The sequence below is a fragment of the Lontra canadensis genome, unplaced genomic scaffold, assembly GCF_010015895.1.
Source record: "Lontra canadensis isolate GAN:19392208 unplaced genomic scaffold, GSC_riverotter_1.0 scaffold77, whole genome shotgun sequence".
In the NCBI taxonomy this organism is placed as follows: Eukaryota; Metazoa; Chordata; class Mammalia; order Carnivora; family Mustelidae; genus Lontra; species Lontra canadensis.
This window is the reverse complement of record NW_022631071.1, coordinates 68,484-93,844: the sequence shown is the minus strand read 5'-3', so window position 1 is coordinate 93,844 and position 25,361 is coordinate 68,484. Positions and strand designations below refer to the sequence as shown.

The 25,361-nt window shown below is 36.3% G+C and overlaps 1 protein-coding gene and 1 long non-coding RNA gene across 2 annotated transcripts; both read left to right on the top strand.

Annotated features, from left to right (window-relative positions):
- Positions 1 to 601: 601 nt before the first annotated feature.
- LOC116881792 lies at positions 602 to 7,440 on the top strand. The gene is made up of 3 exons (XR_004385486.1): positions 602 to 786; positions 5,768 to 5,851; positions 7,244 to 7,440. It is a non-coding gene; the product is annotated as an uncharacterized LOC116881792 (long non-coding RNA).
- A 12,089-nt stretch (positions 7,441 to 19,529) lies between these two features.
- LOC116881791 (melanoma antigen preferentially expressed in tumors-like) lies at positions 19,530 to 22,276 on the top strand. The gene is made up of 3 exons (XM_032881819.1): positions 19,530 to 19,838; positions 20,286 to 20,888; positions 21,728 to 22,276. Exons 1-3 carry the CDS (start codon positions 19,549 to 19,551, stop codon positions 22,239 to 22,241), a joined length of 1,407 nt encoding a protein of 468 aa, XP_032737710.1. The 5' UTR covers positions 19,530 to 19,548; the 3' UTR covers positions 22,242 to 22,276.
- Positions 22,277 to 25,361: the final 3,085 nt, after the last annotated feature.

Genomic DNA, 25,361 nt, shown 5'->3' with positions numbered 1-25,361 from the left:
CCCCCCCACCCCCCCCCCGCTGCCCCTTCAAAACCCTCAGATTGTTTTTCAGAGTCCATAGGGGATTGATCCCAGGACCCTGGGATCATGACCTGAGCTGAAAGCAGAGGCTTTAACCCACTGAGCCACCCAGGCGCTCCAAAATCTGCTTAAATTTTTTAAAGTAGCAGTTTTTTTTTCCACTGGGAATTATTGTATTTAAGCATTTTTTAGAATCAATAATTCAAGAAGACTAGGGTTTGAACTAATTTTAAGAAAATTATCAAATTCATTAAACTTTCCAAACATAAAAAACATATGCCCTCACATACTTAGGAGGAAAGACTTTATTTACAGACACACCAAGAGCTTGCAGCTTCAGCTCCAGAACCTAAAGTCAAATGCAAATTAAGACACAATGACATATTCCAACAAACTTCGCAGGAAAAAATATATTATTGCAAAAAGGTGATTGAGAATGGATACTTCGTAGCTTTAATCATTAGCATAGGAGGTTTCTGCAATATTCAAAGAGTCTTTTCATTCTCTCCTGTTCACTCAGGAATGGCATTCATTAAACAAAAGAAACGCAATGTTCCTGTTACATTTTGAAGGCTTCACAGGCTTTCAGTCTTGAATCTTGTTATCAAAGCCAGGGCACCAGTCTCTAAACTGGAGGAAAAGTTTATCAGTTTCTCCTCTGGAGCGGGCACTTACAACATCCAATCTTCCTAGCTGGGGAAGCCCAGTGAAGGCAGCCGGTTGGAATCCCAATTGAGAGGCCTGGGCAGAGCATTCTCCCCTCAGGTAAGACTTCTATTTGACCATCCCCATGTATTTATAGGGCAAATGATGGGGTCTGAAGCTAAACATTTGTTTGCCTACATGCAGTTTGGAGTGAGCTACATTCCTATGTTATCATGTCTTAATGTATTCAAGGAGCCTGGCTATGTGTGCATGCCTCCCTTCCCGGATTCCTTTCCAGTGGCGGGGCAGGGGGTGTGCAGCCCAGCCTGGAGCAGGAGGGGGTGTAAGGTGAGATTTATAACTCTTGGCCTCCAGACCAAAAGGGCCAGTTCTTATCTGGAGGTCAGCTAATGTCAACTAGTTAGGCTCCTGAAGTGTTCTGCAACACAAATCTCACAAACAATATTCTTTAGCTTGTTTGTGTATGTGCATGTTGGGGTGGTCAGGTATGCAGGACAAATCAAAGGAACCTCCACCCATACAATACAGATGTAGAGAATCTTATTCTAAAATTTATACGGAAAGGGTGCCTGGGTGGCTCAGTCGTTAAGCGTCTGCCTTAGGCTCAGGTCCTGATCCCAGGATCCTAGAATGGAGCCCTACATCAGGCTCCAACCTTGGCAGGAAGCCTGGTTCTCCATCTCCCACTCCCCCTACTGCTGTTGCCTCTCTTGCTCTGTCTCTCTCTGTCAAATGAATAAATAAAATCTAAAAATAAAAAGATAAAATTTATATGGAAATACAAAACACTAGAATAGCTAAAACATAATTGATAAGGAATAAGAAAGTAAAAAGAATCATTTCATGTGATGTTAATCTTACTATATAGTTACAGCAATTAAGATAATTTGGCATTAGAAGAGGTATAGACACGTATATCAGTAGAACAGAACATAGAACTAACAATTAACTTAATATGTCACAGACTTAAATGTAAAGTGTAAAATTATAATAATTTCAGAAAATATCACTGGAGAAAATGGATCTAGACCTAGGCAAAGTTCTCTGATTTGACAATCAAAAGCACAATCCATTTTAAAAAATCAATAAATTAGACCTCATCTAAATCAAAAACTTTTCTTTGTGGGAGATGCTATGAAGGAATGAAAATACAAGCTACAGACAGGAGAAAAATTTGAAACCCATGTATCCAACAAAAAAGTACTATCTAGAAAATAAAAATAACTCATAGAGCTCAACAATCAACAACCAAGGAATCCAAGAAGAAAAAGCGCAAAAGACAGCAAAAATTTCAACAAAGGGGATATACAGATGGCAAATAAGCACAGTAAAATATCTTCAACATCATTAGTCATCATTAATCATTAGAAATGCAAATTAAGACTTAAGTGAGAATATTGCTACACACATATTAGAACAACTAAAATTAAAAAAATGGTAATACCAAATATTGGAAAGGATATGGAGGGAAGCTAGATTGCTTATACATTTCTGGAGGGAATGTAAAATAGGTTTAGCCACTTTATAAGACAATATGGCACTTTCTTTAAAACTAAATATGAATTTAACATACAAGCCAGAAATCTCACTTGTGGGCTTTTAGACCAGAGAATTAAAAGTTTAATTTCACGCAGAAACATCTACACAATTGTTCACAGCAAGCTTACTTGTAAGTCAATGACTGGAAAAACCCAATGAATGAATCCTTGAATGTATGAAACTGTGGTATATCCATATCATGGATCACTACTCAAAATTAAAAAGTAAACTCTTTTTTAAAAGATATCTATTTATTTACTTGACACAGAAAGACATAGTGAGAGAGGGAACATAAGCAGGAGGAGTGGGAGAGGGAGAAGCAGGCTTCCTGCCAAGCAGGGAGCCCAATGCAGGGCCCAATTCCAGGACCCTGAGATCATGACCTGAGCCAAGGCAGACGCTTTAATTACTGAGCCACCCTGCTGCCCAAAAAGTAATAAATTCTTGACACCTGCAAAAACTTTGATAGATCTCCAGGGAATTATGGGTTTTTAAAAAAAGCCAATTCTAAAACTTATGTATTTTATGATTCCATTTATATAAGATTTTTGAAATGACAAAAATTTAGAAATGAAGACAGTTTAGTAGTTTCCAGTGGTTTGGTATGGAGAATCATTCTAGAAGGAAGATAGGTGTAATTGCAAAATGGTAATACTAGGAAGATCGTTGTGATGTTGGACTTGTTTAGAATTTTGTCTGTTGTGGTGGAAACATGGACCTACACGTGATAAAACTGCATAGAAGTAAGTACACACACACACACACACTGAAGTAAAACTGAAACAACCTAAATGAGATCAGTGGGTATTATCAATGTCAGTATCCTGGTTCTGATAGTATACTATAATTTTGTAATATATTATCACTGGGAAAAATCGGATAAAGTGTACCTTGGATTTCTAAGCATTATTTCTTACAGCTGCATGTGAATCTACAATCATCTCAGAATAAAATGTTAAAAATATCTTAATTTTTTTTTTACAAAAGGAAGACATTTATCTAATTCTTCCTGAATCTATGCTGCACTCATCCAGGGGAAAAAATATCTAGTATATTGCTTATTGAAATTGCATAGATCTGAATCATAGTTTTGAGGTGGCAAAGTGGGTTTCCTGTATTTAGCTATCTTACTATAGACCTACCAGTATTAGATTTAGGATTCAGAAGAAAAATACCATACATAGTCATTTATACATTTACTGAAACTGAAAAATTAAATCGTAGTTTTTCTTATAAAGAGTAAATCCTGATCAGACTAATTTTCCAATTGAGTAACATACTGAACATTTTCCATAAATTGACTGAACTATGTTTGTGGCACCAAGATTTAGAAAAAGGATTTTAAAGCACATATAAAATATGCAATATACCAGAAATTATATCCTTTGCAAATTAAAAATATGAGGGGGATGTTTTCAAACATTGTTTAGGTGATATGAGAAAAAAATTTTAAAAAATTACCTTAAAATTCTGCTCTTGAAAAGTATCTACTGTTCTGTTCTGTACTAAGACCCTGGGGGGTTTCTCCTCAGTACAAGTGGGACTCCAATCTGACTTCTCAATTGTTTTCTGTTCAGGATTCTCTGCACAATATTTGACATTAGGCTGGAAAAATGTCCTGCCCTTTTAGGGAGGAATAACAGGTTTTCTCATTATCTCTGTGTTTTTCTAGGATTTTTTTTCTGGACACCCTAAGCACTTCAACTGTCCATCACCCTTTAAAAAAGTTAATGATGTTCATGATGAATTAAAAATTTATATCTTAAACCACTTATGGTAAATAGTATTGACAGGGCTTACTCCTTTTGACAGAAGTACAATCTAAAGCACAGTGTGGCTTAAGATGTGACTTCTTGGAAATCACAAAATAGCTTTAAGAAATAGAGATTGGGAAGAACCCCAGATCTCCTGACCCTCAGTTCTGATAACTTACAATCAATGCTAATTATTAAGCGTTATCTGAATGAACACCAACACCCCACTCCCAACAGCCTTAGGAGGTCACATCTGTTGCTATTTTCATTTTAAGGATGAATAATGAAATCTTGGAAGAGTTAATATATCTGTCCAATGTCATGAAGCTGCTAGGTACTAAAACCATAAGACCAGGGATCCGATCTTAAGACATCTCATGCCATTATCCCCTATGTTGAAAGATGACATTGTTCTGCAAAAATTAAAACAATCATGGCCCATCTACTTCTTTACTTGCCATTAGGATAAAAGAATTGTTTTTAAAAAAGAGCAGAGGGGCGCCTGGGTGGCTTAGTGGGTTAAAGCCTCTGCCTTCGGCTTAGGTCATGATCTCAGGGTCCTGGGATGGAGCCCCACATCGGGCTCTCTGCTCGGCAGGGAGCCTGCTTCCCCTCTCTCTCTGCCTGCCTCTCTACCTACTTGTGATCTCTGTCTGTCAAATAAATAAATAAAATCTAAAAAAAAAAGAGCAGAAAAAGCAAAAAACTAAAGCAAAGCAAAAACAAGCAAACACGAAACTATGATTACATGCTCAGTGTCATGAAGAAGAGTAAAACTTGTCTTATAAGGTGACCTGAAATATGAATTAAGTAAGGAGGTGGTTATAGGGATATCTGAAGGCAGGTTGTTACAGGAAAGCACATAGAAAGGCATGGAAGCATGCCTAGTGAGTTAGTGTTAGAGGAAGGAAAAAGAGGCTAATGTGGCTGGAGAAAATGTTACTAGTTCATTCAACAAATATTCAACTATCCATTGATCTAGGAACTACTATAGGCACTTAGGATACATTAATGAACAATAAACAAAGATTTGTGCTCTCCTGGAATTTATATTGTTCCACCACAGGAGATGGGTGATTAAAAAAAAAGAGCATATGAATAAAATATATTATATTCCAAAAGGTGGTAAATAATGTGGAAAAGAAAAAGAAACAAAAAGGGAAGAAGTGGAATTAGGAGTGTGGGGTGAGAGAAACTTAAAAAATATTAACTATTCTTGTAATTGATAGGACTTTTATTGGGTGGAAGTTTTCTCTTTTGTGCTGCTTTTGTCAGGTGTCAATGTAAATGCGATAATGGCTTCACTGCATAGGGGTCAGAACACATTTTCCCCATCTTTGGTGGGAACTTGACTTGTTTAATGTATCAGAATACTGGGGACGCTAATATCTGACAGCTTTTTGTCATCAAGTGTTAATTTTTAAATTAACACCCACTGCCGTATTGTCAATAAATCTGGACATTGGTTCTCTAGGTTTGAGACCTGGCCTGGTAGAAACTCTGACCAGGTGCAGACGCATTGTGTCTTGCTTTCCACCCACGCAGATTCAAACAGGTGGACTGAACACATAATCATAACTCTTTCACTTTTGTGGAGGGGAACTGAACTCCATTTCTCGGGGCGGGTCAGAAGTCTGGTCCCGCCTTCCAGTACAAAACTGATTGAATCACGGGGGTCACGTGGCCTAAATTCTGCCAATGGAAGTTCTCTCCCAGCCAGTTTGACTTTGGAAAGGAACCATTAAGACGCCGAGCGAGCGTTAGGAAAGCTGTCTCTTGTTTTTAAGGAAGTTCCTGGGAGAAAGTAAAGGGCTCCTGTTGCTGAGGTCCTGGATTGCACCCAAGTTTTTTCCAACTCTTCTTCCAATTAGGTAAATTTCAGCAGTATCCTTTCTATAAATTACACCTATAGTGGCCTAATTTATCCAGGGTAAATGTTTAGGGATTAATAAAAGAAAAAGGGCAAAGACAATCCAGTTGGATTACTCAGAGGTCTACTTTCCCCTCCACCCTCTTGTGCATACCCCATCCTAAGGTAGGATTCATTTTAACTGTATGGCTAATCATACCATGTTCTCTCTTTAAAACCTCCTAACAGCCTTTCTCTTTTTTTTTCCTCTTCTTCAAAAAAATTATAATTCTCCTTTGCATCTTAATTTTGCTTGCAGTTAGTTTTGATATCCCAGACTTTAAATTGCAAATAGCGAATTATATATATTTCTGTCTTTTGCATTTCATTTCTTTTATACTTAAAAATGCTTTTCTCATCTAAAGAACAAATAAATATTCATTTACATCTTGGAGATGACTGCAGTGTCATTTCTTACAATGGACTCCCTAAAGCAGTTTGAATTCATTTTTTAAAATTCATTTTTAGTGGATGATGTGATATGAGCATTTGTCCATCTTTTTAATTATCCTCCTAACCATATTTCAGTTGATTAGACTGTTGTTGAACAGTGTTGTTTACAGAATAACTCTTCTTTTAACACTTGATTTTATCTCTTTTTAATTTTGAAATAGTTTTAGACTTACAGAAAGGTTGCAAAAAATAGCATATAAAGTTTTCACCCAGATTTCCCTAATGTTAGTGTCTTATATAACCTTAGAAAAATTATAAAACTATGAAATTAACACTAATGCAGTACTATTAACAAATATACATACTTTATTTGCATTTTACCAATTGTCCCACTAATGTCCTTTTCTTTTTTTTAGTCCATTCCCATTTTATTATTTTTTATTTAAAAATTTTTTGTTTTTATTAATATATAATGTATTATTTGTTTCAGGGGTACAGGTCTGTGATTCATCAGTCTTACACAATTCACAGCACTCACCATAGCACATACCCTCCCCAGTGTCCATCACCCAGCCACCCCATCCCTCCCACCTCCACCCCTTCAGCAACCCTCAGTGTTTTTCCTGAGACTAAGAGTCTCTTATGTTTTGTCTCCCTCTGGTTTCAGTCTTGTTTCATTTTTCTCTCTCTTCCCCTATGATCCTCTGTCTTGTTTGTCAAATTCATCATATCAGTGAGATCATAATTGTCTTTCTCTGATTAACTTACTTAGCATAGCATAATAACCTCTAGTTCCATCCACATCGTTGCAAATGGCACGATTTCTTTTTTTGATGGCTGCATAATATTCCAGTGTGTGTGTGTGTGTGTGTGTGTGTGTGTGTATGTATGCATATATATATATACCGCATCTTCTTTATCCATTCATCTGTTGATGGATAATGTCCTTTTTCTATTCCAGGATCCCATTCAAGATACCACACTTCATTTGGTTGCCATTTCACCTTAGTCTCTTTGAGGCAGACAGTTTATCAGTCTTTCTGGGTCTTTCACAGCCCTGACATTTTGAAGATACTGGTAAAGTATTTTATAGAATATCTGTCAATTTGGATTGGTCTGGTGTTTTCTTATGATTAGATTGAAGTTACACATTTTTGGCAAGAATACCTGTTTTATTCTCTTTTCCTCCACCCCATTAATAATGGAGAGATTTTTCCACTCTATTGTTATGGGACTGGCTGAGCACATGATGCTGGACACTGAACAGATGAATTCATAGCAGGTTATTAGTAACATTTACTCATCGTCTTGGGGAAGAAGACACTACATGCCAAGTAGAGCCTTACAGGTTATGCTCTGGAAGAGGGTGAACAATTGGAGCTGGAGGGGGCAGTTTTGTAGTTACAAGGGATGAAGTGACCCTTGGTTTACATGGAAAGTTATGATTGGTTTGTTTGAATAATTCTGGTGCAGAATTATGCCCATTATCAGGGATAAGCAGGTACTGTACCTAGTTTCCATGATAAGGAGGGTTCTTTGTCAAGGGGGCCTTATTTGTGGGAGCACAATAGGGAAGGGAGCATTGTTTAGGCCATTTGAGGCCCTCTGGGTTTCCCCCAAATGTCAAGGCATACGTATGATTGAGACTTAACTTTAGGTGTTATACACTGTACTGCACATGCAATTTTGTTCCCTTTCTGTGCATCATGTCATGGGGTACATGATGTCCATATGTGGTATTACTAATCATATTTATCTTGATCACTTGATTAAGGTGATGGCAGTTATGTTGCTCTATTGTAATGGTGTTTTTCCCATTTGTAATATTTGAAATATTGTGTAGGAATACTGTGTAAGAAATACTTTGAGTATAAAGTTACTGTTTCTTCTGAGGCTTTTACTCACTACTTTTAGAATCTAAGGATCTTGTTTACAACAGTTACTACCCAATGGTGACTTTCTATTTTCCTCACTCCTACTACATTTATTGGAATTCTCCTGAAAAGCCATTTTTTCTCCTCCATTTATTTTTATGTTTTAAATTATTTATAGAAATTATAACATGTATTTCAAAATATTGATTCAAATAATTTATATCAATATTGACTCATGAATCACTATGTTGCACATAAGTTATAATCAAATTATATGATTATTTTATTCTTCAAATCATTCCAGCTTTACTCATTGGGAACTATATTTGGTTGGTTCTGTGTTCCTTCAAAATGACCCTATCCTTTTTTGTGTACTTCTTTCTTTACTGGCATAATAAAATGTTCATATTCATCTTGTGTTTTTTTTTTTTCTCACCACAGTCCTGGAATCAAGCTCTTTCTTTAAGGATCCCCATTTTCTTTCCTGTAGAATGACATTTGGAAACCAATACCTCAAAGTGTGTTCATTGCTACTAGGGTTTCATTGTTGCTAGGTCCTCTCCATCAACAAAGGTAGGAAATATATGGTATGTATATGCCCTTACTTACAGATATAGCTGTATTCATTTCTGTACCTACCTATATGTATAGATATTAAAATTCAGGAGCTCAGACTGATAATTCTGATTTCAATCCATTCTAGCTTTATTTATAACTACTTTCTCTGACCTAGCTCTCATTATCTACAATATTTACTCATTATTTCATTCCTGGTGTAGGTATAAAGTAGCTGGGGAGGGCCACCTGGGTGACTCAGTTGGTTAGGCATCTGCCTTCAGCTCAAGTCATGATCCCAGAGTCCTAGGATCGAGTCCCACATTGGGCTCCCTGCTCAGTGGGAAGACTGCTTCTCCCTCTTCTTGCTGCTCACTCTGCTTTAGCTCTCTCTGTCTCTCAAATGAATAAATGAAATCTTTTAAAAAAAGTAATTGAAGAAATGTTAAACAATACACCTGTTAGAAATAGATGTGCTAGGGGTGCCTGGGTGGCTCAATGGGTTAAATCCTCTGCCTTCGGCTCAGGTCATGATCCCAGGGTCCTGGGATCGAGCCCCATATCGGGCTCTCTGCTCGGCAGGGAGCCTGCTTTCCCCTCTCTCTCTGCCTGCCTCTTTGCATACTTGTGATCTCTGTCTGTCAAATAAATAAAAATCTTAAAAAAAAGAAATATATTTGCTAATATGTATTTATGAACAGTTCTTTTTGTCTTTAGCTTCAGGGGATTCAATCAAAATACTGTTTTCCCAAGTTTCTTAGTTTAGCTATGTTCTTCCTCATCTCCTCAGTGAGGTTAAGATATTCATTTGTAATATAGTTAGATTAATCTGTTGTTGTTTGTATTTGAAGTAGGGCTCCTCCCATATCCTGGCTGATTTTATCACGTTTTTGTATATGATGTGTGATATGGATCTTTTATTTTTCCCAAATGTCTCAGTTGTTCTAACACCATTTATTAAATGTCCATCTTTGCCTCAGTGATTTTACATGCCCTTTTATCATATACTAAAATCTCCACATGTTCTTGGGCATTTTGGGGGGTTTTCTATTCTATTTTATGGGGCTGTCATTTGTTTATGTGCCAGTACCACAACGTTGTCATTACATAGGTTTTATAGTATGCTTTAATGGCTGGTATCATTACCCCCTCTCATAGGTTTTTCTCTTTCACTTATATCCTAGTTATTCTTGCATTTTTTAAATATATGAATCTTATTATCAACTTGTCTAACTGCAATAAAAGTGTTTGCTGGTATTTTTGAGATTCTATTACATTTATACATTAACAGGGAGAATTGAATTTTTTAAATGTTGAGTTATTTTATCCAAAGACAGTGAACATATTTTCATTTATTCAAGTTTCCCTGTATCCTTCAGGAGTGCTTTATATAAAAAGAGAGAGAGATAGACAGACAGACAAACCAAGAAATAGATTCTTAACTATAGAGAACAAACTGATAGTTATCATAAGATAGATTTGTTGGGGGATGGGTTAAATAGATAATGGGCAATAAAGAGTGCACTTGTGATTAGCATAAGATGTATGGAAGTGTTAAATCATTATATTGTACACATGAAGCTAATATTACACTGAATTTTAACTAACTGGAATTTAAATAAACACTTAAAGATGTCCTTATATAGTTGTTCCTATTAAGTTTATTCCTATGCATTTAATCTTTTTTGTTGCTATTGCATATAAGATGTTTTCTAAAAATGTGTCCTCCAGCTGGATTGCGTGTGCATGTGTGTATGTTTGTATGTATAAAGACTACTAATTTTTGTATGTTAACTTTACATCCTGCTATCTTATTGATTTCTTTATTGCTTACATTAATTTATCTTGTTTCTATAGGACTTTTTGATTTTATAGGTGTGCTATATTATCTGCATATTTGAATGGCTTTACTTCTTGTTATCCATTCTTTTAAAATTTTTTAAAATTTAAATTCAATTAGCAAACACATAGTACATCATTAGTTCTTGATGTAATGTTCAGTGATTCATCAGTTGCATATAACATGCAGTACTCATCACATCATGTGACCACCTTAATGCCCATCTCCCAGTGACCCCATCCTCCTACCCACCCACCTCCCTTTCCACCACCCTCAGTCTGTTTCCCTGGAATCAAGAGTATCTCATGGTTTGTCTCCCTTTTTGGTTTCTTCCCATTCAGTTTTCCTTCCCTTCCCCTATTTTTCTCTGCGCTATTCCTTATATTCCACATATGAGTGAAACCATATGAAAGACAATGATAATTGTCTTTCTCTGATTGACTTAATTCATAAGCATAATATACCCTTGTTATCTGTATTAGCATAATTATCTGGTGTTAGCATAATACCTTTGTTATCTGTTCTTAATATAATTGATTTCTCTAGTCAGCTAATATATGTAGTACAAGATTGAATAGGAATGAAGTGGTGGGCATACTTTCCTTGTTCTTGACCTTAATGGAAAACCTCTAGTGGTACCACATTAAATAAAATATTAGCATTAAGAACTCATTGAAGATCTTTTATCATGTTAAGAAAAAATTACCCGATTCCTATTTTCTTGAGGTTTTTTCCCCCCTTTTTAAAAACATGAATGGGTGTTGAATTTCCCCACAGGTTTGTTTAGTATATATGATGATAATCACATGGTATTTGTCCTTAACTATATTACTATGGTGAATGATATAAATGAAATTCCTAATATAGAACCAACCTTGTATTAATGAAATAAATCCCACTTTGTAACACTTTATTGGTTTCTAAATGTATTGTTGGATGTTTGCTAATATTGTATTATTTTTGTATCTACATGTTAATTGTCAGTGTCATACTTGCTTCATAAAAGGTGATAAGGAATGTTCATTCCTTTTAAATGCTCTTGAATAATTTCTTTCTTTCTTTCTTTCTTTCTTTCTTTCTTTCTTTCTTTCTTTCTTTTTTTGGGGGGGAGGATTTAGGAGGGAGTGACAGAGGGAGAGGGAGAGAGAATTTTAAGCAGGGCTTGGTCTAATGACCCTGAGATCATGACCTGAGTGGAAATCAAGTTGGTTGCTTAACTGACCAAGCCACCCAGGTACCCCCTAGGGGCAATTTCTTAGTAAATTTCTCTACTTCTATGAAAATTGCCTAATTTAACCTTTGTAACACTAAAGTCAGAATTTTGGCCATTTCTATTTCTCTAGGAAATTATCTGTTTCATGTAGAATTTCAAATTTATTTGCATAGAGGTTTACAAATAGTGTATTTTCTTTTTCTGTTTCAATGGTTATTTTTCTTTTGTTATTTATTATTTTGTATGTTTGTGCCCTCTCTTCCTTCATCAAGCCAGCTAGTGGTTTCTCTGTCTTAAAAAGCAGAATTTTGATTTTTTAAATTTTGCATTTCATTCATTTCTGCTTTAATACTTATTATTTCTTCCCTTATTTTTGTTTGTTTGTTTGTTTACTCAGTTGTTTTGATGAATTTCCAAGAGTTTATTTTTGCTTTTGTTTCCCTTGCCTCAGGAGATATATCTAGAAAGAAGTTGCTTTGGCCGATGTCAAAGAAGTTATTGCCTAAGATCTCCTCTATGAATTTTATGGTTTCAGGTCTCACATTTAGTTCTTTAATCCATTTTGAATTTATTTTTGTGTATGGTATAAGAAAGTGGTTCATTTTCATTCTTTTGCATGATGCTGTCCAGCTTTCCCAACACCATTTGTTGAAGAGACTGTCTTTTTTCCTTTGCATATTTTCTACTTTGTTGAAGATTTATTGATCATATGGTTATGGATTTACTTCTGGCTTTTAGATTCTGTCCCATTAACCTATGCATCTCTTTTTTGCCAGTACCATACTGTTTTGATCACTATAGCTTTCTAATATAATGATGGTGATGTGATATGATGTGATAGTACCAGCTTTTTTTTTTTTTTCCTGTCAGGATTGCTTTGGCTATTTAGGGTTTTTTGTTCCATACAAATTTTAGGATTATTTATTCTAGCTCTGCGAAAAAAGTTGTTGGTATTCAGTAATTGTATTAAATGTGTAGAATGCTTTGGGTAATATAGACATTTTAACAATATTTGTTCCTTTAATCCATAAGCATGAAAGGTCTTTCCATTTCTTTGTGTCATCTTTAATTTCTTTCATTAGTGTTTTATACTTTCTGAGTACAGGTCCTAACCTCTTTGGTTAGGTTTATTCCTAGGTATCTCATGGGTTTTTGTACAATTTTCAATGGGATTGATTCCTTAATTTCTCTTTCTGCTGCTTCATTTTTAGTATATAGAAATGAAACAAATTTCTGTATGTTGATTTTGTATCCTGTATTTTTCCTGAATTCATTTATCCGTTCAAGGAGTTTTTGGGTGGAATCTTTCAGGTTTTGTATATATAGTATCATGTCATGTGGAAATATTGGAAGTTTTAGTTGCCAATTTGGATGCCTTTTATTTCTTTTTGTAGTCTGATTGGTGTGGCTATGACTTTCAGTACTATGTTAAATAAAAGTGGTGAGAGTGGACATCCTTGCCTTGTTCCTGACCATACAGGAAAAGCTCTCAGTTTTTCCTCATTTAGGGTGATATTAGTTGTGGGTTTTTCCTATATATGGCCTTTATAATGTTGAGGTATTTTCCCTCTAAACCTACTTTATTAATAATTTTTATCATGAATGGATGTTGTAATTTGTCAAATACTTTTCCTACATCTATTGAAATGATAATATGGTTCTTATATTTTCTTTTATTAATGTGATGTATTACATTGACTGATTTGTAAATATTGAACCACACTTACAAGCAGGAATAAATCTGACTTGATCATGGTGAATTATTTTTAATATACTGCTGAATTTTGTTTGCTAGTATTTTGTTGAGACTTTTTGCTTTTTTGTTCATCAGGGATATTGACCTGTAGTTTTCTTTTTTGTGGAATGTTTATTTGATTTTGGTATCAGGGGAATGCTAACATCATAGAATGATTCTGGAAGCTTTCCTTCTTTTTCTGTGGGTTTTTTTTTGGGGGGGGAAATCATTTGAGGTGAATATTAACTCTTCTTTAAATGTTTGATAGAATTTACCATGTGTTCCTGGACAGAATTTTGTTCATAGGGAGTTTTTTGTTACTGGTTCAGTTTCTTTGCTGGTTATCAGTGTGTTCAAGTTTTCTGTTTCTTCCTGTTTCAGTTTTAGTAATTTATATGTTTCTAGGACTTTATCCATTTTTAGGTTGTCCATTTTGTTGGCAAAGAGTTTTTCCATAATATTCTCTTATAATTATATTTCTTTGGTATTGGTTGTCATTTCTCCTCTTCAGTTGTGATTTTTGTTTATTTGGGTTCATTCTCTTTGTGAAAAATCTAGCTAAAGTTTATCAATTGCATTAATTTTTTCGAAGAACCAGATCCTACTTTCATTGATCTGTTCTATTGTTTTTTTAGATTACATTTCATTTATTTCTGTTCTAATCATTATTATTTCCTTCTTCTGGCTTGGGTTTCATCTGTTGTGTATTTTCCAGCTCCTTTAAGTATTAGATTAGGTTTTTTTATTTGAGATTTTTCTTTCTTCTTGAGGTAGGCTTGTATTGCACTAAACTTCTTTCTTAGGACCACCTTTGCTGCATGCCAAAGATTTTGGACTGTTGTGTTTTCATTTTTGTTTGTTTCCATGTATTTTTTAATTTCTTCTTTTATTTCCTGGTTGACCCATTCATTGCTTAGTGGCATGTTGTTTAACCTCCATGTATTTGTGGTCTTTCCAGGTTTTTTTTTTTTTTTTTGTAGTTGACTTCAAATTTCATAGTATTGTGGTCAGAAGAGGTGCATAGTATGACTTCAAAATTTTTGTATTTGTTCAGGCCCATTTTGTGACTTAATATGTGATCTATTCTAGAGAATCTTCCATATGTACTTGAAATTTTTGCTGTTTTAGGATGGGATGTTCTGAATATCTCTTTTGAATCCATTTGATCCAGAGTGTCATTCAAAGCCATTGTTTTCTTGTTGATTTTCTGTTGTTTCTGTTTAGGTGATCTATCCTTTGATGTAAATGGGGTGTTAAAGTCCCCCACTATTATTGTATTATTATTGATTAGTTCCTATATGTTTATTATTAATTGTTTTATATATTTGGGTGCTTCCATGTGCACAAATATTTACAACTGTTTATCTTCTTGTTAGATTTTATCTTTTGTATTTCTTTGTTACTGTCGTTTTAAAGTCTGGTTTATCCAACGTAACTATTGCTGCTCAAGCTTTCTTTTGATGTCCATTTGCATGACAAATATTTCTCCATTCCCTCACTTTCAATCTGCAGGTGTCTTTAGGTATAAAATGAGTCTCTTGTAGGCAGCATATAGATGCCTCATTTTTTTGTTATCCATTCTAATATCCTCTGTCTTTTGATTGGAGTGGTTGTTCCATTTACATTCAAAGTAGTTATTGATAGATATGTATTAAGTACCATTTTGTTATTTTGTCATTGTTTCTGGATATTTTCTCTGATCCTTTCTCATCTTTGTCACTTTTGGACTCTCTTTTCCACTCAAAGTGTCACCTTTAATATTTCTTGTAGGGCTGGTTTGGTGGCCAAGAACTCCTTTAATTTTTGTCTGGGAAACTCTTTATTTCTCTTTCTATTCTGAATGATAGCCTTGCTGGGTAGAATGTTCTTGGCCACAGATTTTTGCTGTTTATCACATTGAATATATTGTGCCTCTCTCTTCTGGCTTGCCAGATTTCTTTTGTAAAATCTCCAGCTAGCCTTATAAATTTTCCCTTGTAAGTTAAGGCCTTTTTCATGTTGCTTTTAAGATTTATTTTTCTTTATCGCTGTATTTTGAAATTTTAATTATAATATGTCTTGGTGTTGGCTTGCTTTCATGATCTTGATGGGAGTTCTCTGTGCCTTCTGGATCTGGAAGCCTGTTTCCTTCCCCAGATTAAGGCTGTTCTCAGCTATTATTTCCTCAAATAATACTTCTGCCTCCTTTTCCCTTTCTTCCTCTGGGACTCCTATAATACAAAAATTATTACTTTTGATTGAGTCACAGTTCTCTAAGTCTGTTCTTATGTTTCATTATTCTTTCTCTTTTTTTCAGCTTCACTGTTTTCCATTATTTTATCTTTTATATTGCTTATTCGTTCTTCTGTTTCTTCCATTCTTTTGTTAATCACATCAAGTGAGTTTTAACTCTGTTATTTTGTTTTTCATCTCTGATTGTTTTTTAATGCTTTTATCTATGCAGTAAGGACTTCCCTGAAGTTTTTCATTCTTTTCTCAATCCCATTGAGTATCCTTATAATTGTTGCTTTAAATTATTCATTTAACATATTACTTGTACCTGTTGTGTTTGGATATCTAGCCATGATTATATCTTGTTCTTCATTGGGGATGAAATCCTCCATCTTTGCATTTTGCCTAAGTCTCTACCTTCTTTTTTGTGTTAGAAAGGCTAGTTGTGTTTCCTGCTCCTAAAAGTAATGGCCCTATGCAGTCATGTAGTGCCCAGGGCCTGGTGCTTTAGGTAGTGTCTCTGGTGTGTGCTGCATGTGCTCTACTGTTGTGTTTTGGCTGCTCTGTACTTCAGGCTTGTCATCTACAGAGTCTCTCCTTGCTTTCTGTGGGAAGTGTTTGGTCCCTGGCCTTGAATGGGGCAAGTTTTATTTAGATATCCTCTGGTCTGCTTATGAAATGAGACTGGACACCTCTTCTACCAGAGCTGAAGCCTGCATAACATTTTGGTCAGGAGATGTGGTTTAGGCAGTGGTTTGTGCTGGTCTTCTGGGGTAGGAGCCTTCCACAGTGTGACTGAGACAAGTATGACTGGGATGGATAGATAGTTCCATGGGAGTGCAGGGAGGTGGGGCTTGGTGTAAGCAAGTTAGGCAGCCAGTGTCAGCAGTACACTGCTTCTGATAAGTGGCTCTGTGTTTATGCTGAGCAGCAGGGGAGGGAAATGGTACTGGTCAGCTACTTTATTCCAGAGAAGTGTCTCTGTGAATGCTGCCTCTCAAAATTGCACTCTGAGAAGAGTAAATTATCTCCCCACTGTGTGCCTCAGATGTTCTCTGGATTGCTATTTCTACATTGTCTGCTCCTGGGTTTGCATTCCTTCTCTCCTGAGTAGCACAGTGTCCTACAGGCTTTATCCCAGCCAAGCCCACTGACCTTTAAAACTCTAGGCTTTAAGCCCTCTGGTTGTAAGAACTCACAATTCAGAGCCTCTCATTTTCCAAGTCCATGACTTTGGGGAAACATTTTCCTTTTCTGTTCCCCTGTGTGCTCCTCTGTCTCTTGCCCTTCTCTGTGCCATGTCTCCCTGCACTCTGCAGGACCCATGATCCATTTCTCCTTAAACACCATCTCCATACTTTTTGTCTTCTTTGATGTGACCTTTTCTCTCCATTCAGTTGTAACATTTGTTATGTCAATATTCTGGTCGATTTCTGGTGTATTCAGGATGATTTGATAGTTATCTAGTTGTGTTCATGGGATGAGGCAAGCATAGAGTCTTCCTACTCCACTCCCATCTTCCTTCTACCAAGATTTGTATTTCCTTTTAACTTAAGAATTTTTAAATAGAAGCTTATAAAAACTTTTGCAGGTAGAAAGCTCTTTCTGCTTTCTGTTTTGTTAGTAAGCTTAACTTTTGTTGTATTGTGATTAGATTGTAATAATTCTACTTTATGGAAGTTAATGATGTTGTTTCTCTGAAATAATTATCAATTTTTAATAGAAAGATTTGAAGAAAATGTATTCTGTATTCCTTGTCTCTCTCTCTCTCTCTCTGTGTGTGTGTGTTTGTGTGTATGTGTGTGTGCACTATGTGGTTTACCTTATTGATTATGTTGTTTATATTTTCTACATCTGCATTCTTTTCTTATACCACTTGATCTTTCTTGTACTGAGACTGGTTTCTTAAATCCCCTATTATTACTGTTTTTTAAAATCTGTCTCCTTTCCCTTTTGCTTTATAACAGTGGTTGCTGTGTTACTTGGTAAGTAAATATTCCTAAGTGTTATATCTTTATTGTGCATCTTGGCTTTTATCATCAAGACATATTGTCATGTTTAATACTTTTAAAAATTATCCTTAACCACCTATTTTCTTAACAGTTTACTATCTTGTCCATTCTTCATCCCCCCACTGGTATCATTTAATACCCACCTGCTGCATTATGGAAAAAAGTTTACCCTATTCTATTTCTCTCCTTATGCTCATTTTTAGTCACATGATTTCTGTTTTTCTTTTCACAACATGAAGCATTTGTACATTAGCCTTTCTTCTTTTCCCCTATCTTGATTTTAGTGTTAGATGTTAAAATCAGATATTTTGGTGACATTTTCCCTGTCATCACATGTAAGCTCACATTCTCAGTTCATCTTTTCAAAGATTACTTTCTGTAAAGACTTTCTGTAAAGAGACACTTGGTAAATATTTTAAGCTTGTGGGCCATAGTGTCTCTGCTTTAACAGCTTTGCCATTGTAGTGCAAAAACATCCATAAATAATACATAAATGGTTGATCACAACTTTGTTCCAATAAAACTTTATTTACAAAATCAGGCAGTGGACTATATTTGGCATAATCTGGCCACAATTTGCAGAGCCCTGCTCTAATAGATTCCTCAGGAAAGACTGAGGGGTGGGGAATTTCCTAAGTTCCTGTATGTTGAAAAACTCACAAGAGTCTTAGTTTAATGATGTCCTTTTCTGTTATTGTAGTAAAGTCCAGATCCTTTACTTATTTTGTATGTTTTTTTGGTAATGGAGGGAGGTATGAATGCACTGGTTTTGTGGTTCTTTGGTGATTGGATTGTGTGGCAAGATCCTTCCTCTTCCTCTTTTGTTTATTTCCCCTGTCATACCTAGTTGCTAAAGGGTGCTTCTCCCTTCCTTTTTGCCTTTATTCTTTTCTAGAAGTTATGTCTTTCAAAGACTGAACCTTTAAATATTTCTTCTCCTTTACATGCTCATATTTTGGAGTCCCTTCCCTTGGTTACCTGCTCTCATCTTCCAGGGTATCTTTTTCAGACTTGTTTTGTGCTTTGTCATTCTTTTATAGTTTTAGATCAGCTTTAAGCTCCTCACCATCTTTCTTCTTCTGTATCTTTTGAAGCTTTTCTTATTCTGTCTTTGCTTGCCACGAAGCCTACTGATGGGAGTGTAACAGATTGTATTCTGGGATTTTATGAGTTTTTTTTTAACTTAAAATTATTTTGAAGTTTCACACTTTCCATTTTATTTTTTTAGAAAGAGAGAGAAAGTGAGCACAAGTGGGGCAAGGGCAGAGGAAGTGGAAGAGGGAGCATCTTAAGTAGGCTCCATGAGCATTGTAGAGCCCAATGCAGGGCTCAATCTCACAACCCTGAGATCATGACCTGAGCCAAAATCAAGAGTCAGGCACTTAGCTGACTGAGCCACCCAGGTACCTCTGGAATTTTCCATTTTAAAGTAATGATAAAGATATGGCTTTTATTCACATTTACATTTTCCTTCTTACTGGTTTATATCCTTTGGGCAGGAAATATTGGGAAGAAGGCAGCTGGGTGGTTAACATTGTGTTCTGCTAACTTACCTCTGATTTCTAATGGCCTTTTATCTTATGCAAATATATATATGTGTGTGTGTGTGTGTGTGTGTGTGTATGCATGCACATATATACTTAGACACACATAGAAGTCTATTTTTGTTCTGTTTCTTTAGTAGAGGTCACCTGAGTTGGCTGTCTGATTCACTATATATTTATTCAATAACCATCTCATTCGTATCTAATCTTGGAGGCAGATAAGACTATAGATATCTTCTCAAGATTTCTAAATATTCCTCACCCTGAAGCACCTTCACAAAGATGGACCAAAAGGCCGTAGCCACACTGCTAGAGCTTGCTGCAAAAAGTCTGCTAAGTAACGAGCCTGCGGCTATCCATGCCCTGGAAGAACTCCCAAGAGACCTCTTTGTTCCCTTGTTCGTTGATGCCTTCGTGGGAGGGCATGAGAAGATACTAAAAGCAATGGTGAGGGCTTGGCCCTTTCACTGTCTCCATATTGGGGCACTGAGTGTACAAGAGTCATATTATGAAATCTTGGAAGCCATGATTGATGGTCTGCAGATCCTCCCTGACCAGAACTCTTCCTCTTGGTAAGCCTATGTCCAGAAGAAACAGTCAGCTGAAGAGTATGCTAGAGCCTGGGTCAGGGGGATACCTAAAAGCCTCCCAAAAGTAGCCAGTGGTAAATGCTGAAGATCTCTGTGGGGCTATTGGTCCAAAACTTGAGGTTACCTTAGGGGCTCTAGTGTCTTACAGGCTTGATTATAGAATAGAGGTTACTGAGGTGGTGGATTTATCTCCTGAGTGTGATTACATAGAAGTACATGGGTGATGAAATTGGGGAGGACCAGAGGTGAAGTAAGTATGGAAAAGAATGAAAGATGCTGAATTTGTATAAAAGGACTTCCTGGTGAATGGTATACGGAATGAAAACCAGGGATAAAGAGTTCTGTTTCAGCTTCCCATCATGGATCTTACTGGGTTATATTAAAACCAACTACTTCTCATGTGTGTTCTGTCTCCTCCTCTCCTTACAGGGGGCCAAAACTGAGGATCCTAGATTTGAGGCAGGACCCAGACTGTGGAACAACATGCTCAGAGATCAGTACCACATTTCCTTTCTGTTTTCAGTCTTGTGTTTACTCTCAACACTCTATCCTTAAAACAGAAGAAGCCCAGCATAGTATCAAGTGTCTTGGAATTGTTAATTCAGAGTCTGAGCCTCTGTCAACCCAGAAACCCATGGAATTATTAGTGGACCTTTCTTTCAATGGTACCTTGAGAACAAAGCAATTTCTTTCTTTCCTTCAGAGTAAAGTTGAGCAGAGCTTTGGGTCTTTGCACCTCTGCTGCAGAGATTTGCAAATTGATAAAATGTCTGCCCACAAAAGTGTCCTGCAGTTTCTGGATCTAGGATGCATTGATCACCTGGAATTGAATCAGGCTTATCTGAAAGAAGTCACCACACTATTGGCTCAGATGAACCACCTGAACAGCATTAGTTTGTCTAACATCTCCTTTAAACATTGTAAGAGGGAAGACTTCAGAACTTTTCTCATCCAGCTTGGGCAACTACCCAACCTCCAGGAACTCAGCTTGGCTTTATTCTGCCTTACAGATCAACTTCATAAACTGCTCAGGTGAAGGGGTGGGGAGGAACCTGGGTTCCCTAAACACCCCATTGTTAAAACAGGAGAAGAGACCATACTTAGATAGCCCAGGCTCCTTGTAACCTACATCTCCTTCTGCATCAGCATGTGCACTGGCAGGAGCTTGAAACTGGCCCGGCTAGTAAGAGGTATCTCATTGTGAAGAGACAGACAAGACAATATTTGAAAAGAAAGCTGTGTTCATTCTTTTATTCATTCATTCAGTTGACCATGTGCAGACAGTATGAAAAGTTTGTAAATATATTGGTGAAAAATACTCAGTTTTTCTATTGGTGTATATAGCTTTCTAGACAGGAAGGGGAGGCATTCAGATGTTGCACATCCCCATAGGCTAGCTGCAATAATTAACACTGCCCGATCATTTTGCTCCTGCGTTTTCTCCAAGGCTTAGACCCTGAATGGAGAACTTGTTTTCTGGGACTTAGTCAAAGGGAACCCTCAGTTGAATGCTTTCCTAGACCTATCTTCACTGACTAAGTGAACAAGATCCATTATTGACTGTGTTGTATATACCAAGTGCATACAACTTTTTTCACTTAATCTTTCCCGCAATGATGTATCAGAATGTATCAGAATAACTGTTGTGTGCACATTTTAAAGATTAAAAACCTGTATCTCAGAGGGGAAAAGTAACTTTCTCAGAGTCACAAGCCTATTAAGTCTGATTGCAAAGCCCACATAGTTAACAACTGTTGCAAAATATGTACAAATTGTTTTATTCTAGAGCCTTAGGTATTTATAATTCTGGTCTCGTTGCCCTAATCCAATCCTCATTTTTCTGAAATAGCCTTTCTTTTTTCTCTCTACAGAATCCTGCCACCTCAGTTGGATACATTGTGTCTATCTTTTTGTGGCCTGTCTAACAGAGATATCACTGTCCTGTCCCAGAGTTCTCAGGCCACCTACCTAAAGCTATTGAATCTCAGCAACAACCAGATATTCTCAGAAGTTTATGAGCCCTTCCAGACTCTGCTAGAGAAGGTATCAGGCACCCTGCAGTATCTGGAGATAAATAATTGCCTGATAACTGATTCTACTCTCTCTGCTGTCCTCCCAGCCCTGAGCCACTGTACCCACCTCCGTGTCCTTAGCTTTGCCTTCAACCCCATTACAATGCCTCTGCTCATGGGCCTTCTGCAGCATTTAACATGCTTGGTAGACCTGAGGCATGTAATTTGTCCCGTTCCTGTCCACTGCTATGAACAATGGAATTTTCCTGGCAGTTTGGACCGACAAAAACTTGCTAAAGTGCAGGCCCAATTGACAGCAAGGCTGCAGGTATTACGGCGAGATGACATGACCTGGACCACTTGTCCTGAGTGATTTCCATAGTACAAGGAGTTGTTTGAACACTGATGTGTGACCATTAAAGCATTCAGTGTTTTGTCTAAAGCTCAGATTAGTTAGACGCACAGATAAAATTCTACTGTTTGAGGAAATGGGTTAGGGAGATTGGGTCTATACCTGACCTCTATAAAATAAAAACTCTAAAAAGAAAATAGAAGAATTTGAAAGGTCCTGTGGACCTTTTGCTCATTCCCCTCTACATCCTTTTCTGGTTACTAACCACAATGTTGGATATATGAGATAGGCTAACCCAGTGACTGTACCATCATTTTTGTTGTCACACTGATTGGTCCACTTATCCACTTATGGACATATGACACAAGTCAGAACAATTAAAACTTCCTGGTTATGGTAGTTATTGAAGCTAATAATTTTACCCTTTAGGGTCCTGCAAACTTCTTATATTTATGATTGCCTTGGGTTGCTTATGAGAAATCCTGTATGAGTAAAAGGAAACAAACTATGCCTATGACCTACTGGTGTTTTTTGTTGTTTGTTTTTGAGTATAGTTGACACGAAATGTTACGTTCATTTCAAGTGTACAGAATAGTGATTGTTTCTCTGTATGTTATGCTATGCCCACCACAAGTATAACTACCATCTGTCACCATACAACCCTATTACAATATCATTGGCTATATTCCCTATGCTGTGCATTTTCCTGCTGATGTTTTTGTTAATGTGTTGCTTCCTGCTTTCCCAGGTCTCAGACCTCTGGCTCAGTTATTCCTTATTTCACATACATTCACCAAATACCTATTATAATGTAAGTATTGTTCCAGGTGCTGCAAAATATAAGGTCCTTGATCTCAAACCAGTCAGCGTATAGCTAGTCCTGTGATTTTTCGGTTTCTCCACAATTTTTTAGGGCATTTGCAAAAATTATTTGCCCCTCCCCCCCAGATTTGTTTCACCTTTTCTCTTACATACTCTGCTCAATCCATGTTGGCCTCTTTATGTTATTGTACTACCTTCAGGTCATGGCTTAAATTTTTCCTCCTCAGGTAGGTTTTTTCTCTATCCAAGTAGATTGTCTTTGCTGATGCTCTCTCTTAATATACCATGTACATTTCCTTCATGGTACACATAATTCCATATGTATTTGCTCCCTCTGCTCTTCCACTAGAGTTACACTATTCTTTATGGTACACATTAGCCATATGTGGCTACTGAGCACTAGAAATTTGCTCCAAGTGTTAAATGCACAGTATACATCCAAGACTTGATAAGAAACAAAGATATAGCATAACAAATTGATAACTTACTGATATTCTTTATATATTGAAATGATGATGTATGGCATGTCAGAGACCATAAAGAAAAAAATGCAAATTAACTTTTTATTTTTTTAAATTTAATTTTATTTTTTCATTGTTCCAAGCTTCATTGTTTATGCACCACACCCAATGCTCCATGCAATATATGCCTTCCTTAATACCCACCACCAGGCTCACCTATATCCCCAACCCCTCCCCTCCAAAACCCTCAGTTTGTTTCTTAGAGTCCATAATAATGTTTACATTTTTTAAAGATTTTATTTAGTTATTTGAGAGAGAACCAGAGACATAATAGGGTAGGGGCAGAGGAAGAAGCAAACTCCCCGCTGAGCAGGGAGCCTGATGCCCTACGCAGCTTGATCCTGGGACTCTGGGATCATGACCTGAGCTGAAGGCAGTTGCTTGCTTAACCCTCTGAGTCACCCAGACACCCCATATTGTTTGCATTTTGAAATAATAACACTGTATTTCAAAAACTTGTTAAGAAAAAAATGTTAATGATTTTTTTTATATATTTACATGTTGGAATGATAAAATATTGCATTTCAAAGACTTATTGAAGAATAAGAATCTAAATTTATTCCTATCATATGTTACAATGATAACATTGAATTTCAATGATTTAGTAACAAAAAAATGAATGGAAAATAATTACTACTTTGTGTATAGTCTTTCCTTGTTGAATGAAAACAGACTTTATTTTAAAGAAGAATGTACAAGTAACAATGATATGTTGACGTTGTTTCCATGTTGAAATAAAACATGCATTTCAAAGACTCACTAAATTTTTTAAAATTATTTTTTCTTATTGCTTACAACCCTGAAATGATAACAAACTGCATTTCAAAGACCTAGAGAAAAAAATATGAAAGTTGATCATTAATAAAAATAGTTAATAACCTGTTATTTCCATTGTGTGATAACACGCTGCTTTTCTGACTTAGACAAACATGTTAGAATAACTAATAAGTGAATTGTATATACTGTTTCATGGCATTTCAAATGTGTCATATGAAAAAAAGAATACAAAATTAGTAGTTTCATACTGTTTACATATTGAAACAATGATATAATGCACTGCATTTCAAAGACTTGGTATAAAATATAAAATTAATTCATAATTTATTCATACTGTTCCCAGGTAGAAATGATAATTTCTTTAGTTTTGTGTTAAAAATAATTATTAGAATTAAGTTCACCTTTTCCTTTTAACTTTTTCTTTGGTTTTTTACTTTTTTTGGTCTGGCTCATACTGCATTTCTCTTGGTCAATATGGCACTAGACCATTAACTCCATTTGGGCAGACTGTTTCTGTTTAGTTTATGTATTAATCATGCCTTTTTATTTTCTGTATTTTCTGATGTTTTGACATCTGGGGTCTTGCTGACACTGGAGAGACTGCCTCTCCCAAGGCTAGCTAATTCTTAGGGAGTGGAAACTACTCATCTGTGAGCATGCCTTTCTTACGCAAACCAGCCAATACAGAGCCCTAACCCCCAATCACCTTCTTTGTGCTCTCTCACAAGGCTTTTAATATTCTGGGCTACTATTCTCCTGCCCCAATCACCCCAGGTACAGGTAACAAATAACTTGGAGACAATCTCTATGCTGCAGTGCCCACTGAAAATACTCAGGCTAGGTCATTATAAGCCTATTTAACCTTCCTTGCCTTGTGTTTCCCTTAGAAACCACAATAAATGTCAAGACTTCTAGAACGCTATGCAAATAGATAATTAGGAACATTATTCCTGTGGTGCTGACGATGTGAATGACATGTTTAGATTTTTTTTTTTTGACAGATTAGTGGTTCCCAATGCTT

Bases quoted from the DNA above. Each gene is read 5' to 3' on its own strand.
- LOC116881791 (XM_032881819.1), top strand. From the start codon at position 19,549: ATGGACCAAAAGGCCGTAGCCACACTGCTAGAGCTTGCTGCAAAAAGT. The intron at 19,839-20,285 runs GTAAGCCTATGT...CTCTCCTTACAG, and splicing joins GACCAGAACTCTTCCTCTTG to GGGGCCAAAACTGAGGATCC. The intron at 20,889-21,727 runs GTGAAGGGGTGG...TTCTCTCTACAG, and splicing joins CAACTTCATAAACTGCTCAG to AATCCTGCCACCTCAGTTGG.